The sequence below is a fragment of the Emydura macquarii genome, unplaced genomic scaffold (genome assembly GCF_026122565.2).
Source record: "Emydura macquarii macquarii isolate MOO-44397 ecotype Brisbane River unplaced genomic scaffold, CSIRO-AGI_Emac_v2 contig_3257, whole genome shotgun sequence".
NCBI lineage: Eukaryota > Metazoa > Chordata > Testudines > Chelidae > Emydura > Emydura macquarii.
This window is the reverse complement of record NW_027133394.1, coordinates 324,795-337,663: the sequence shown is the minus strand read 5'-3', so window position 1 is coordinate 337,663 and position 12,869 is coordinate 324,795. Positions and strand designations below refer to the sequence as shown.

At 50.3% G+C, this 12,869-nt stretch overlaps 1 protein-coding gene across 2 annotated transcripts in view; it reads left to right on the top strand.

The window, feature by feature from the left end:
* TET3 (tet methylcytosine dioxygenase 3) overlaps positions 1 to 12,869 on the top strand; it is a 133,797-nt gene that overhangs the window by 109,394 nt on the left and 11,534 nt on the right. For both annotated transcript variants that reach the window (XM_067532318.1, XM_067532319.1), the window contains one exon: positions 8,335 to 8,428. In XM_067532318.1, the coding sequence (XP_067388419.1) occupies positions 8,335 to 8,428 (94 nt within the window). The remainder of the gene's footprint in view (positions 1 to 8,334; positions 8,429 to 12,869) is intronic.

Below are 12,869 nucleotides of genomic sequence, written 5' to 3'. Positions count from 1 at the left end.
TGTGCCAGGGGCTATAGCAACATTACCCCAGGCAGAATCTAACCCATGTGTGTCTTTCCCAAGTGAAAGGCTGATCTGGGCAGCCAAGTATCCTGCTCTGACACTGCGCTTGGCAGCAGAGCCGGGGTCGTGTCTGTACCAAGGTGAACAATTCCTCCCACTTAGCCGGCACAGCTAGGCTCTTTCTCTGCACCAGGCTTGCGTGTCGGCCCACCACTTCCACTCCAGCTGGCATGGTGCTTGTGGACAGAAAACCCTCCCTCGCCTCCCCCCATTCTACCTGTGCTTGAGTTCACCTGCCTTTGGTTGTGTTATCCCAAAACGATGGGGCAGGATAGGGCTCGGGATTTTTGCTCTCCCAGCAAGAGTGCCAGTGAGAGTTGTCCGGGATTATCTGGGTTTGTCGGCAGTGCTTGGGAAATGGTGGTGAAAATAACTTTCAAGGCTCGCTTAAGGGTGTGTCTACATTGCAGACAGGAGGCGTGATTGCAGTGTGTGGGCACACCTGAGCTATCTTCGATCTAGCTCAGGGCTTCTCAAACTGGTTTTGCTGGGACTCCCTTTGAAAATATTTCAGGCTGTGACAATCCCCCCAAAAGTGTTGACCTCACCTCCCATGCCACCCTGACATCTGTACTGCTGCTGGGGGTGGCATTGCCTTCAGAGCACCCAGCCAGCAGCCGTTGTTCTCTGGCCACCCAGCTCTGAAGGGCTCTGGCTGTTAGCCATGCGCAGGGTGGACTGCCGCAGCCCAGGCATGCGCGAGGGCTGACAGCTCACCCCCCCCCATAACAAACTCGTGGCACCTAGTTTGACACCTAGTCCTAGTCCCGACCCCTAGTTTGAGAACCCCTGATCTAGCTAGATGGAGAGTGCCCCGATACGTACCCACAATCACTGACAGGCAGGGCTAGCCCTTTTACTGCCATTGTGAAGTCTAGTCTAGATCCTCCTACATGTACAGCGGTCACACCTCCGACTGCACTGTCGGCATCCCCGAACCGTGGCCTCCTTTAGACTAGGATTCAGAGCTGGGAGAGGGTGTTAGCTCACACATTCTGACTCAGGCTCTGGAGAGGTCTAGTGAAAGCAAGGCATCCTGCCTTGAACACGTGCGAAGATGGCCAAGGGAAAGCCACGGTGGGAACTAGAGGCCTGCGGGAAACCACGCTGGTTAGTCCAGTTTGCATTGCTTCCCACAGCCAGGGCTGGCAGGGCCGCCGGCAACCCGTGTGCTGCCAAGGTGCCTATCTGCGTGGCAGGCCAACGAATATCACATGACGAGACGTATCATTTGCCTCCCACAGACGGTTCAACAGCTGCCAAGCTAAGCAGCCGGCCAAAGGCCAGTCAAAACCTTTCACGTTTACTATTCCTTATGACTGCGGTCGAGTCGGTGAAATTGGCAATGGAAAAGACCAATGGGATCACCCAGCCTGTACCGTTGCCCATGCAGGATTCTTTCCTACAGCTCACTTTCCAGTGTAGTCCAAGGTTTTTTAGGGTTGTTTTTTTGTCTCCAGCAACAGGGCTCGCACCGCTTCCCTTTGGCTTACTGGTAGCTTACAGGTAGCCAGAGCCTGCTCTCAGTTACTTAGGTGGAAATTTGTCTGGCTGGCTGTGTTAGATCCTGCCATCTAATAGACCCTGCTATCAGGAAACATTTTCCCCTTTGCTCAGTTTCATCCCATAGTACAGAGTCCTACCACCTGGTTCTACCTTCTCTCCTGCCTTGGTTATCGCACCCTGGACATACTCGTGCCATACCCCCCGGCTGAGTCATCACCAGCCCCATGTCCTCCCCTTCGCAGGTTGAAAGGAGTGGAAGGGATTTACTAGGCAGAAGCACGTTGCCTGAGCTATCGTGGTCCCGTGGTATTGTCGCGTCTCAGCAGCAGGAGTCTGGGGGCTGGCGGGAGCAGCCTGCAGATCTAATGACAGCAATGCAGCTGGACAGTCAATGGGGGTGTGACAGACTCGCCATGCTCACTGCTGGACTGGTGCCTCCTGCTGGTGGTTTGGGGAATAGCTCGAGCAGATGCCCACGTCTGCGCTCCGTCACACTTCCTCAGGGTTCACCGGTAGTCCTTCTTGCCACCATCAGGACCCACAGCATCTTCTTCCGGACTCGGCCCTCTGGCTAAGCCACAACCCGTGTTCCCCCCCTTCCGGGGGATTGGACAGTCCTGGGGTTGGAGGCGGTGACGGTACCAATCTCCAAGAGACCTGTCCCAGAGGAAAGGATGGAAGCCGTGCACCGTCTGGATTCAAAACACCCCCTAGCCTAAACAAATAGTGCCCATCCCAGCCTGGCTGTGGCAAAGCCCAGAATCCTGCTCTGGGCCTGCCCCTTGGAAACGCTGCTTTTGGTGGCCCTACCCTAATGCCTGCTCTGGGGGAATTTCTCCCCCAGCCAGTTGCAGTGGGGGCCCATGTATGGCGCTGAATTTGGTGTGGCGGGGCAGAATCCACATAGGAGCAGGCAGATTCCCTGCCGTGCCGTTGGAGAGGGTTTAACTAATGGGGCTGGAAGGATCTGCTTATTCTCCATTGTGCAGGAATATACCTGCATGGGAGAAGCAGGAAGGGCAAAACACCAGGCAGGTGGGGCACAGATTAATTGGGTTACACCCCTGTGATTGAGTCACAGCGCTGAGTCAGCCAGAGATACAGCCTCACCAACACTGATGGGGTTACATCACCGATCCTGGAGGCACGGTGACTCACGGGGGAATATGTGAGCTATGGGAGGGCACTCACAACCCTCCAGGGGTGGTAATTATTGATACCACGTGAACACCCTCAGAGCCAACAGACATTCACTGGCCCTGACCCAGAAAGATACCAAATGCTCCTGAAAAGTGTTGACTGACTTCAACTCCCATGGAAGTCAGTAGCATTTGGTAGGATCAGGCCCTTAATGAGGCATAAACCCTGTAATGATTGCCTGGCCGTAGTAGCCAGAAAGATGATCTTGTGGGTGAGGTTCTGGGCTGGGAGCCAGGAGACCTGGCTTGGAGTCTTGCCTCTGCCACCAGCAAGCAAGCCACATATTAATCTTTCTGTGCCTCAGTTTCCCCCATTTTACCCGCTTCCCAGAGGGTGTTGAGAGGCTAACGTTAGTTAACGTTTGTGAAGTGAATTGAGGTCCTTGAATAGAAAGGTTGATGCAAGAACAAATTATTTTAAAAAGTGAAATCAACATGCATTGTTATTTCATGTTCTCTGTCTGGGCTTGTGGAAATTAAATTTCCTATGATTCAGGCTGTGCAGTTAGCACCCCCTGTGGATTCTGGTAGCGTTGCAGATAAGGGCAAAAGAAATTCACCCACACCATTTCAGCAACCATAATGTGGAGTTTTAGGGTGTTTTTATACCTGCCTGTGCTTCTAGGACAGAGGAAACAGCATTTACAGCTTGGGAATGACTTCTGCATCAGAATTGCCCATGCTGACCTGTTATGCAATTGGTCAGGGTAGATTTGGAAGTTCAGCTGAGAGATTTGTAGATTGGTAGATTTGTAAGTTCAGCTGAGAGCACAATCTGGTCCATTGGGCATGATAGAGCTTGAGTGAAGCTGCTCATTGAAAAGCTCCCACCAGGAATCCCGCAAGGAAGGGCTGGGGGAATATGGGTGTAAGGGCCCAGGAGAAAGGGAGGAGATAGCTAAGGTGGCCAACCCCATCTATTGATATTTAACGCAGGAATTTGCCATGAGCATGCCGCCAATGTCAAGACAACTCTGCAGCAGAGCCCCCAGCAGGGGCTCGGACCAGCCCTGGCTGGAAATATGCACCTGGGTGATTTTAGTTTAAAAATCACTGGGCCCGATCTATCCCTGGTGCTATCTCCATGGCTTCTTTGGGATTAACCCTGGAATGGATATGGCCCAGTGGTGTAAGGGTGTCTTGAGGTTCCCTCATTAAATAGGCTGGGTTTAATTCAAGGATGACTGTGCACAGGTTCTATCCTCCACAGCATGGGGGGTGGGTTTTCTCCAAAGCACTCAGCATTGGTCCTCACTTGACTGAGCTGCGCAGAAGCAAGGTTTGGTCCGTCGGATGCCCCAATTTCCATTGCTGGAGGAGACAGGTCATTGTGAGGCAGGTCTAGGACGCAGGGGTGCCGCGTCCTGCGTGCCCAACACCTGCACCTCACCACTGGGGAGCCAGGTGAAATGCACCTGACAATTACTGGATGGTTAGGCATTGCAGGAAGTACCGCCCAAAGAAGCCAGAGTGACAGAACCCTGCAGCTGCTTGATTGATCAGCACCAGCTGTTTAAACCAGGAAGCTGCCCCAGGGAGCCACCAGAGCAGACACTGGCTTGCCACTGACCACCTCTTTTGCACCATTTTGCTCCCGTTTCCTGCCTTTGACCTCAGCCCAGCTCGACCTTGGTACCAGTTTCCTGACTCAGCTTGGTGACGAGTTGCGACTCCTGCCTTCAACCCTGGCCCAGTAAACGCCACTGGCCTGGCCGCCTACACCCCGGCTCTTGCAGTCATGAGTGCGGATGAAGGCCAGGGCAATGCGAAGGTTAGGCTGGAAATTACCTCCCTTTCTGATCTGACTGCCAGAGAGCGAGACAGCACAGGCCAGGAGCTGCAAGTCCATGTGAGGTCATCTATGTTTCAAGCCCTGGATATTGACCTACCGCAAGTGGTGGTGGTGATGCATTCTCCAGCTAAGTCTCAACCACAGTTCCCACAGCAGTGGCTTCCGTTTTCTCATCAGCCTCGCAGCCACCATTCCTGAGATCCCAGAGTGAGCTCTGGATTTTCTTTGCAGTAGTAAAGTTTATAGTTATAGGAGGGCAGGAAGTGGAGGCTTGCTTTACGTTCCCCCAGCACACTTTGCAGACTTTACCTTCTCAGATGCTGTGGATCAATGGAGTTTGCTGGCATTGCCTGGGAATTCATAGGAACTCCATCCATTCCAGTATCTTGTCTCAGACGGTGGGCAGCATCAGTAGAAGATATGAGAACCCTGCAATTGCAGATACGGGATCATCTGCCCTCCACATTTGATCTTATCCTGACCGCTAATAGTTATATTGGCTCCAGCCTTGAAACATAAAGGTTCATTTCCCTTCCAACATTTTTGTTACTATTAATACAATAACTCTGAATATTCATATTACTGCCCAGTCCCTCTTTGAATCTTGTTCAGTTCTTGGCCTCAATGACTTCCTGTGGCAGTGAGTTCCACAGGCTAATGACTTTCTCTGGGGTCTAGGCACCCGACTGCCATTTGTACATTTGAAAATCTTCCCCATGAGCAGTATTTGTTGTAGTCTGTTATGAGCTCATCAGCTGAACGTGTTATTGATTGCTTATAACCATAGTTTATAGCTATCTATTGACCTCTTCTTTTTATTTCATTATTGTAGTGCCTCTAGTGACCTACCAGGAATGGGATCTAATTGTGATGCACTTACACATAATAAGAGACAGCCCCTACAGTTTAAAGAGACAAGGCAGCTAAAGGGTTAAGGGAAAGGGGTATAACGTACAGGCAAAGTGATTAGCGCTATGGTTTGCAAATAGTGCCACAATTTTGCACTCGATCGCCCATTTATTAAAACACTCATCAAACACTTAACCCCTTATAAACTGTTTACAAATGTCCCCACCACATAGTGTGACCGAAATGCAGTCGCTGAGGCTCTGTTTTTTGCAGCAGAATGCGCCCAGCCTGTCTTTTTCTGTCCCTCCCCTCTCACCGCAGGTTCCCGACATCTGCAGTGTCTCTGAAGCGCCTGCCTGTTCTGCCGGCATGAGGCAGTGCGGCCACAATGGCTGTGTGTGTGCGCTCACCCATGAACATCAGCCAGGGCATGGGAATCCCTGTTTTAAAGTATCTCGCTAACAAAACTCCGTAGGACCATGCAAGCCGGCTCTCTTCCCCCAGGCGTGATGGATAGTGCTGGCTTCAGGGGGAGCTGGCGTCGTTAATTAGCGCTTCCAGAAAGGAGGAGAGCGGGAAGATTAATCTCTGCTTATTAGCTCCGGCGAAAACCCAGGGTTGCTGTGATCAGTTGGATGAGAGCATCTAGCAGGGCACCCTGGTCTGTGCCAGAGGGAAAGGAAAGAAAAGAGAGAAAAGGGTTATCCCCGTGATGTGCATCGGAAGGAACGTCATTGAACTCCCTGGGGGTGATTCAGCACTCAGTCCCGCTGATCTGAGGTCAGGGGAGTAACACCGGGGTAGGACAGGTATGAGGGCAAAATCAGAAATTTAGGGCCTGATCCTGCAAAGCCAGACCTTGGGGTGAGGGTGTTTTAAAGTGGCCTCCATCAAAATTACTTCCTTTCCCTGGTTCTGTTTTTAGGGTGCTGCCTCCGGCAGAGCTAACGCAGGGATGGCTCCTGAAACTGGAAATCAGCCTCCCACAGGGGCAAGTGTAGACGTATCCGAAGTGTAGCTCTCGAGAATGAGAGGGGTGGGACGCAGCTCTGCAGGGATAAACAGTTGTGTTACCAAGTCCAGGTATGTGTTGGGGGGAGAGGGGAGTGGACACTGTGCAGAACTTCAGGTGGTTCTTAGGTCTTAGTTTTAGTGCCTAACTGCAGACATGATTTGCACCCGAGTAGCCCAATTTGCACAACTGCAGCTATGACTCAAAATCCCAGTGTAGACAAGACCTCGGTTGGCTTCCAGCTGGGTGGCTAGGGAGAGGCCTGGGCAATTTGGTCCCAACATGGGCTGTTGTAGGGAAGGCGCTTCGATGCACAGCAGATGGGATGCACGGTGGGTGTCACGCCCATCCAGTGGGCCAGTGGCCAGGGCTAGTTTGGTTGCATGCAGCTCCCAACCCAGCAACAGTAAAACCACAACTAATAGAGCATGATGCGCTTTAACGGCCCGCCTGCTGCCAGGACACCTAGGATCTGTGCGTTTAACACAGTGTTTTTTCTTTTTCTGCTGAACAGAAGTGCTGAGGCAAGGGGCCAAATTGACAATCCTCCCTTCTCCCAAAAGTCCTCTCTCCCCAGGGCAAGCTGCCCCCTGCCTGTGGGTCTCAGCCCTCACGTGGAGGGATGCCTTTGCTAGCTGGGGACTACTAGCAGGCGAGCATAATTGTTGGAAAGTGGGTGAGCGCTCCTAAAGTGTGACAAATGGCATGAATTTTCTAGCCCTGGCCTCTGCACGTGAAGTCCTCAGCCGTGTTTAACTGTGTAGTGTTGTACAGGAGCAGGGGAACCCTAATGCCTTTGAGTCGCTGGATCCAGAGGAACTTCTACTAAAGGGGCAGAGAGCTTCTTCAATCCTTAGCCTCGGTGCTGAGATCAGTTGGTGTCCCCTTTGCAACGTGGATACTTGTCCGCCATATGCGGGCCCTGGATCAGCCATAGCTGGTTACCACTCGCGGGCAGTGCTGGCCTGGATTTACCAGTCGCTCAGTGCTGCAGCCAATCCTCCCTCTGGGAATCATTCTGGTCATGCAGCTAAGCACTGAGGACCCTTGTCTGACTGGCCCAGGCTCTGTAATGTGCAGCTGAAGCCCTGTCCTCTCGCTTCCCACGCTGAGCAAAGTGAGTGGAGAGAGATGAAAACAAGCATATGTGGCGTGGGAGGGGAGAGCATGTGTCACGTGCCTCGGGCAGGAGCAGATCTCCCAGGAATGAACGTAGCCATGAGATCTGTGCTCTTCAGCTCTTGGAGGCTGGCTGGCTACATCTCCTCCTCAGCTGAGAAATCCGCCAGCACCCATTTGCTTGGTGAGCATGGAGGAGCTGAATCGTAGCTTGGGCTGTTCTGCTGTCACAGTCATTTAACTGGGTGAAATTGAGGGGTTAGAATGAGGCCTGGGCACCAGCTCGGTTCCACTGTTTCAAGGGTGTAGGTGGGGCATAGGTCTCTGCTCACACCCTGCACAAGGGGGACTGTCCCATCTTGTGAACTGTCGTGGGGGTGGGGTTGGTTTCTACACAGGGAGGTGAGGGAAGGTATGAAACAAGAATGGCAGTGCGGGTGAAAAGAAGCGCTAATGGTGCAGCAGGCTGGAACTCAGGAGCCCTGAGTTCTATTCCTGCTTCCGCCGCTGGCCTGCTGGGAGATCTCAGGCAAGTCATTTCCCCCTCTGTGCCTCGGTTTCCCCATCTGTAAAAAGGAGCTGACGACACTGACCTCTTTTGCAAAATGCTTTGAGATCGATAAATGAAAAAGCTCTATATAGGAACTAGGAATTACTGTTGTTACTCTCTCATTTCCTTTAGGGACAGTATGTTTTTTTTATATCACATTCATTCTGGCAGCTCAGCAGGCACTGATTCTTTCGTGGCATGTCCTTGCTCTTGCCTACGCTAATATGATGCCTTTTCCAACCAGGTATGGCGAGAAGGGGAAAGCCATCAGAATCGAAAAGGTCATCTATACAGGGAAGGAAGGCAAAAGCTCCCGTGGCTGCCCAATAGCGAAGTGGGTAAGTGCCAGCCATCTCGGTGGGGTTGCATTTTTTGTGTGTGTGGTTGATTCAGGCCAAGAATGATTTCCCAATTCTTCCATCATCTGAGCGTGATCTCAAAGATCCTTTGCACTTTGGGGAGGTGGGGTGGTCAGCAGATATACCTACAGTAATGGTACAGGTGCTCAGCGGCCATGGGGATGGGCATAGAATGAATGGATGGAGGGATGGATGCAGAGAGTAGAACATTCACACCATCCATCAACAGGTGGGATATTTTGGTTGGTCTCACGTTCAGAAATGTTAGAGACCTCTCTCGTTTTTTAACCCAAATCCATCTGTCTAATTTTATTTCATTTGGTTTAATCTAGCCATCTAATCTATTGGATCTAATCTAACTGTTGATCTAATCTATTTTCACTAATCTGATCTGTATCTAATCTGTGTAATCTAGTCTGTTTGATCTAAGGCAGCTCTCCAATATGAGCTAGTTTATTGATCTGATCTAATCTGATTGATTCACTCTCTCGTCATCTAATTGTGGGGAGGAGGATGGTTAAAGCACTGGACTGACACTCAGCTGATCTGGGCCCAATTTCTTCACTATGTGATCTGGGGCAAGCCCAGTTAGACCACAAATGATCATCTTGATGCAGGAATCACTGGAAGAAATCCTATGGCCTATTTTATGCAGAAGGTCAGACTAGATGAGCAAATTGTTCTATTCTGGCCTTAACATCTGTGAAAGTCTCTTACCTCTCTGTGGTTTAGGGCCCCGTCTTTAAACTGAGGATAACGTCTATTGTCTTGTCTATTTAGATTGTAAATTCTTTGCAGTAGGGACTGTCTTGCCCTGTGTGTACGTACAGTTTAGTTGGAGCTTCCAGGTGAGACTAATATAAATAATAATAATCTAATCTGCTGTAATTTATCTAGCTATTTGTGCTCTGCTCAGCACCATGGTATGTAGGTATCTCTTCTCTCTCCTCTCTTTACACTGACCCTCCCCTTCTCTCCTAGCTCCTCCCTTTAACCACTATCCTCCCATTCCTTTCCCCACCTGCTCCTTCTCTCTGCCCAGAGCATGGCAGCCAGCCAGCTGGCCGAGACTGGACCTTCCGTGCTTTCCGGTGGCCACTTTGAAATGGTAAAAGCCTTAAATGGGGAGGTCGGGAAAGCAACTCTACTCCCAGCACCTGGTCTCACTTGTCAGGTGGTTCATGGCCATCAGTAGGCTAGCGGGTTCTGAGCGGCAGGAGGATTGGCTGGGGAGAGTTCTTTGTTTCATGCGAGCAACGGGGCATCTCTTTCCGCTTTGGGGTCTGTGTTTCTGGTGCCCTGTGTGCTTAGCGGGGTGATCCAGGGACACGCCGGAGCATCCTGATTCTGTCCTGCTGAGTTGCGACTGCTCAAGCAGCAGATCCTTAGGAGCGCCGGCGTAAGTGTTGCTCAGGGTGATGAAGGCTAGTACTGTGACGTCCAGTAGGCCAATCTTAGGGTGTGGCTACACAGCAAAACCAGCACATAGGCCACCCTACCCGGGCTAGCTTGAGTAACAACAGCATTGTAAACAGCACGGCGTGGACTAGGAGCTTGGCACGCTCTGAATTTCGCACTGTCCTGTTTACACTGCTGCAGTTACCTTCGCTAGCTGGATTCATGTCGGAGAGTTGTGCCCTTCTCTGGATGGGTATCCGCACCCTCAGTTGGTTTCAGAGAGGGGATCGAATGAATCGACTTAAACCCAATCAACTGAGAGGAGAATCTGCCCCGGTATGTTCCAAATCACCCGTTAGTTTCCACGTGCCATGTTAGATAGATAGAGTATTGTCCAGGGAGACCTGTCATTGGAGGTGGACCTGGGCCATGGAATTCACCCCCAGGTCCATGGGTCTCTAAAGCTCTGGGCTGTTGGGATCTGGGAATTCACACTGCATTTAACAGGGTCTTGGGCATTTTCATCCTAAACACTGCTCAGCCCTGGGGACTGAAGAAAGGCCAGGGGAGCTCAGGGTGGGGGAGGGATCTGATACGGAGAAAGAGGGAGCTGAAAAAAGACACTGTGGAAGAAGTTATGGAAATTATTTTAATTATTTTAACCGTGTGTTGTTTTAAATAACACAGGCTCAGATTCAGATCTCATTGGTGTAATCCAGAGTAAATTTGCTGAAGGCAGTGGAGTTACTCCAGATTTACATCCCTGTAACTGAGATCAGAATCTGACCCCATATTCTCCAAATTTAGGGAAATTAAGGGACTGATTCTTTACTCACTTACATGAGCAAAGATTAGGAGCAACCCTCAACTGGAGGGGCCCTGATGGCTCGTGGCGACGCTGGGGGATGTGGTTTAGAGAAGCAGCCGGGTGGGCGTGAAAAGCAGCCAGTGCAAGGAATTCCCCGATGTCTCAGCAGCGGGAGGCAAATGAGTGAGTGAGCAGCGCCAGGATGTGAGAGCAGCAGCGTGTGTGATGGACTAGCCGATGGGGAAGTGAAAGGCCGGGGCTGAGTAGGTCAGTCGAGCCGTGTCTACGTTAGGGAAATTTTGCAGAATTTCCCACTGTTGCTAACCCCAGCTCAGCTCTGCAGCTATAGGCGCCCTGCTCAGAGCAGCTCTGACGGACGTGGTGAAATCCTGACTCCACTGAGGTCAGTGGGAGCTTTTGCCATTTGACTTCAGTGTGGCCAGGATTTCACGCTTGATGCTTACAAGGCCTGGGGCCTATCTATGGCTTCCAAGGCTGCTGGCACTGGTGCAGATGAAACCTGTGTTAGCAGCGGTGGGAAAAGTTTGTCAAGTCTGCTTAGTGTGCATGTAACTTCTAAGCTCCAGGGAGGGTCATTGGCATCAAACCTGGGATCTCTGGGACTACGTACCGTTAGCGCTCCAGCTAAATGACCCACATCTGTTGACCAAGAGTGTTGTAGGCTCACCAGCCTCTATATGGCCAACCCACCACTGGAGAGGGACGCAGCACCACACTGAGTGGGGGTAGGTGATAGGCATGAGGCTCACATGTCTGAGAGATCATTTCAACCCACAGTGATGTTAAAATAACTGCATGGCTCTAGTGCTTTAACTCATAGTTCTGGTCTGAAGCTGCTGTGACTGACTACTACTGTAAATGGGCCAAATCATAACACTGTGATTCCAGTTACGCTCATTGAAATCAGTGGGGATTTTGCCCAACTAAAGGATTCCAGGATTTGGTGGTTATATTTGTTGATAGGGAAGTACACACACTTTTCTCTTGCGTATGGGGCCAAATCCTAAGGCCTTTAGTCCGTTAATTCCTCAGGCAGAACCTCAGTGGGAGCTTTGCCCAGGTAAAGGACCTGATTAGAGCTGGTTGGGAATTCTTAAGCAAAACCTTTTTCGTTAAAAAATTCCAATTTGCTGAAACCTAAACAGTTTGAAAATAGCACTGGGTTCAATGAAACATCCCACTCAAAAAATTTGTAGTTAAAAGAATAGTTTCAAAATTGTCAAAATTTTGTAAGTTTAAAAAAATGTAAGTTTTTCAGGCCTAAATGACTTTTCATGTCCAAGTTTTTGTAAACTTACACTCAGAAAGTTTTGGTTTTGTTTTCTTTTTTTAAAGGAAAAAAGGTTGAAATGGAAACAAAATATTTCCACTGAGCCGAAACAAATATATTTTTTTTTTCAGATTTTCGCTTTTGCACATTTTTTTTATATTTTGATTTTTCTCCTAGTTTGAGACGGAAATATGTTGCAATGTTGAAAAGTCTCGTGTGATGGAAAAACCATTTCCTGCCCAGCCCAAAATCTGAGTGAAAACTAAAGACCTCAAGATCTGGCTCCTTAATACTTCTGGAGATCTAGACAGAGGTGATCCAAGGCTTCCAAAAGTGACTAATGATTTGGAGCACCCAACCTGAGAACCATAATGGGCCCTGACCTTCAGAAAGTGTCGATCACCTCCCCTCTGAAAATAAGACTCCTTTACAGTGGACCCAGATGACTTTTGAGCATCTGTGGCCATGTGCTTATAGGGCAATATTTTAAAAACGTGTAAGGGATTTAGGAGGACAGTGGTGGGGCTTGTGCTCCTGAATCCTGTAGGGGCTATTGAAAATCTCAGCCTTGCAGTGGAGTACGTTCTGGTGGAAGGGGCTGCCTTGAGAACTCCCAAAGACTCTGGTCCTGTTTACCTACAGAGTGTTAATAGCATGGGCAAGGTCTGTCCAACTGCCACCGTGTGACAGTGTCCTTGGTGTGTGTCTCAGCACCGAAGGGGACCCCTGAGGGAGCAGGGTTCAGTCTGGTCCTCAGATTGCCAACTTATTCTGCCTACACTTGTGACCAGTCACTGAAGAGTATTGAGATGCATCAGGGTCCAGTGGGGCAGGTTTTATTCCCAGTGTTGCCTCTCTGTGTGATCTTGTGTGAGTCATGGCACCTCCCTGTGCTTTTCTTTCTCTTCCCAACGTGGGACTTG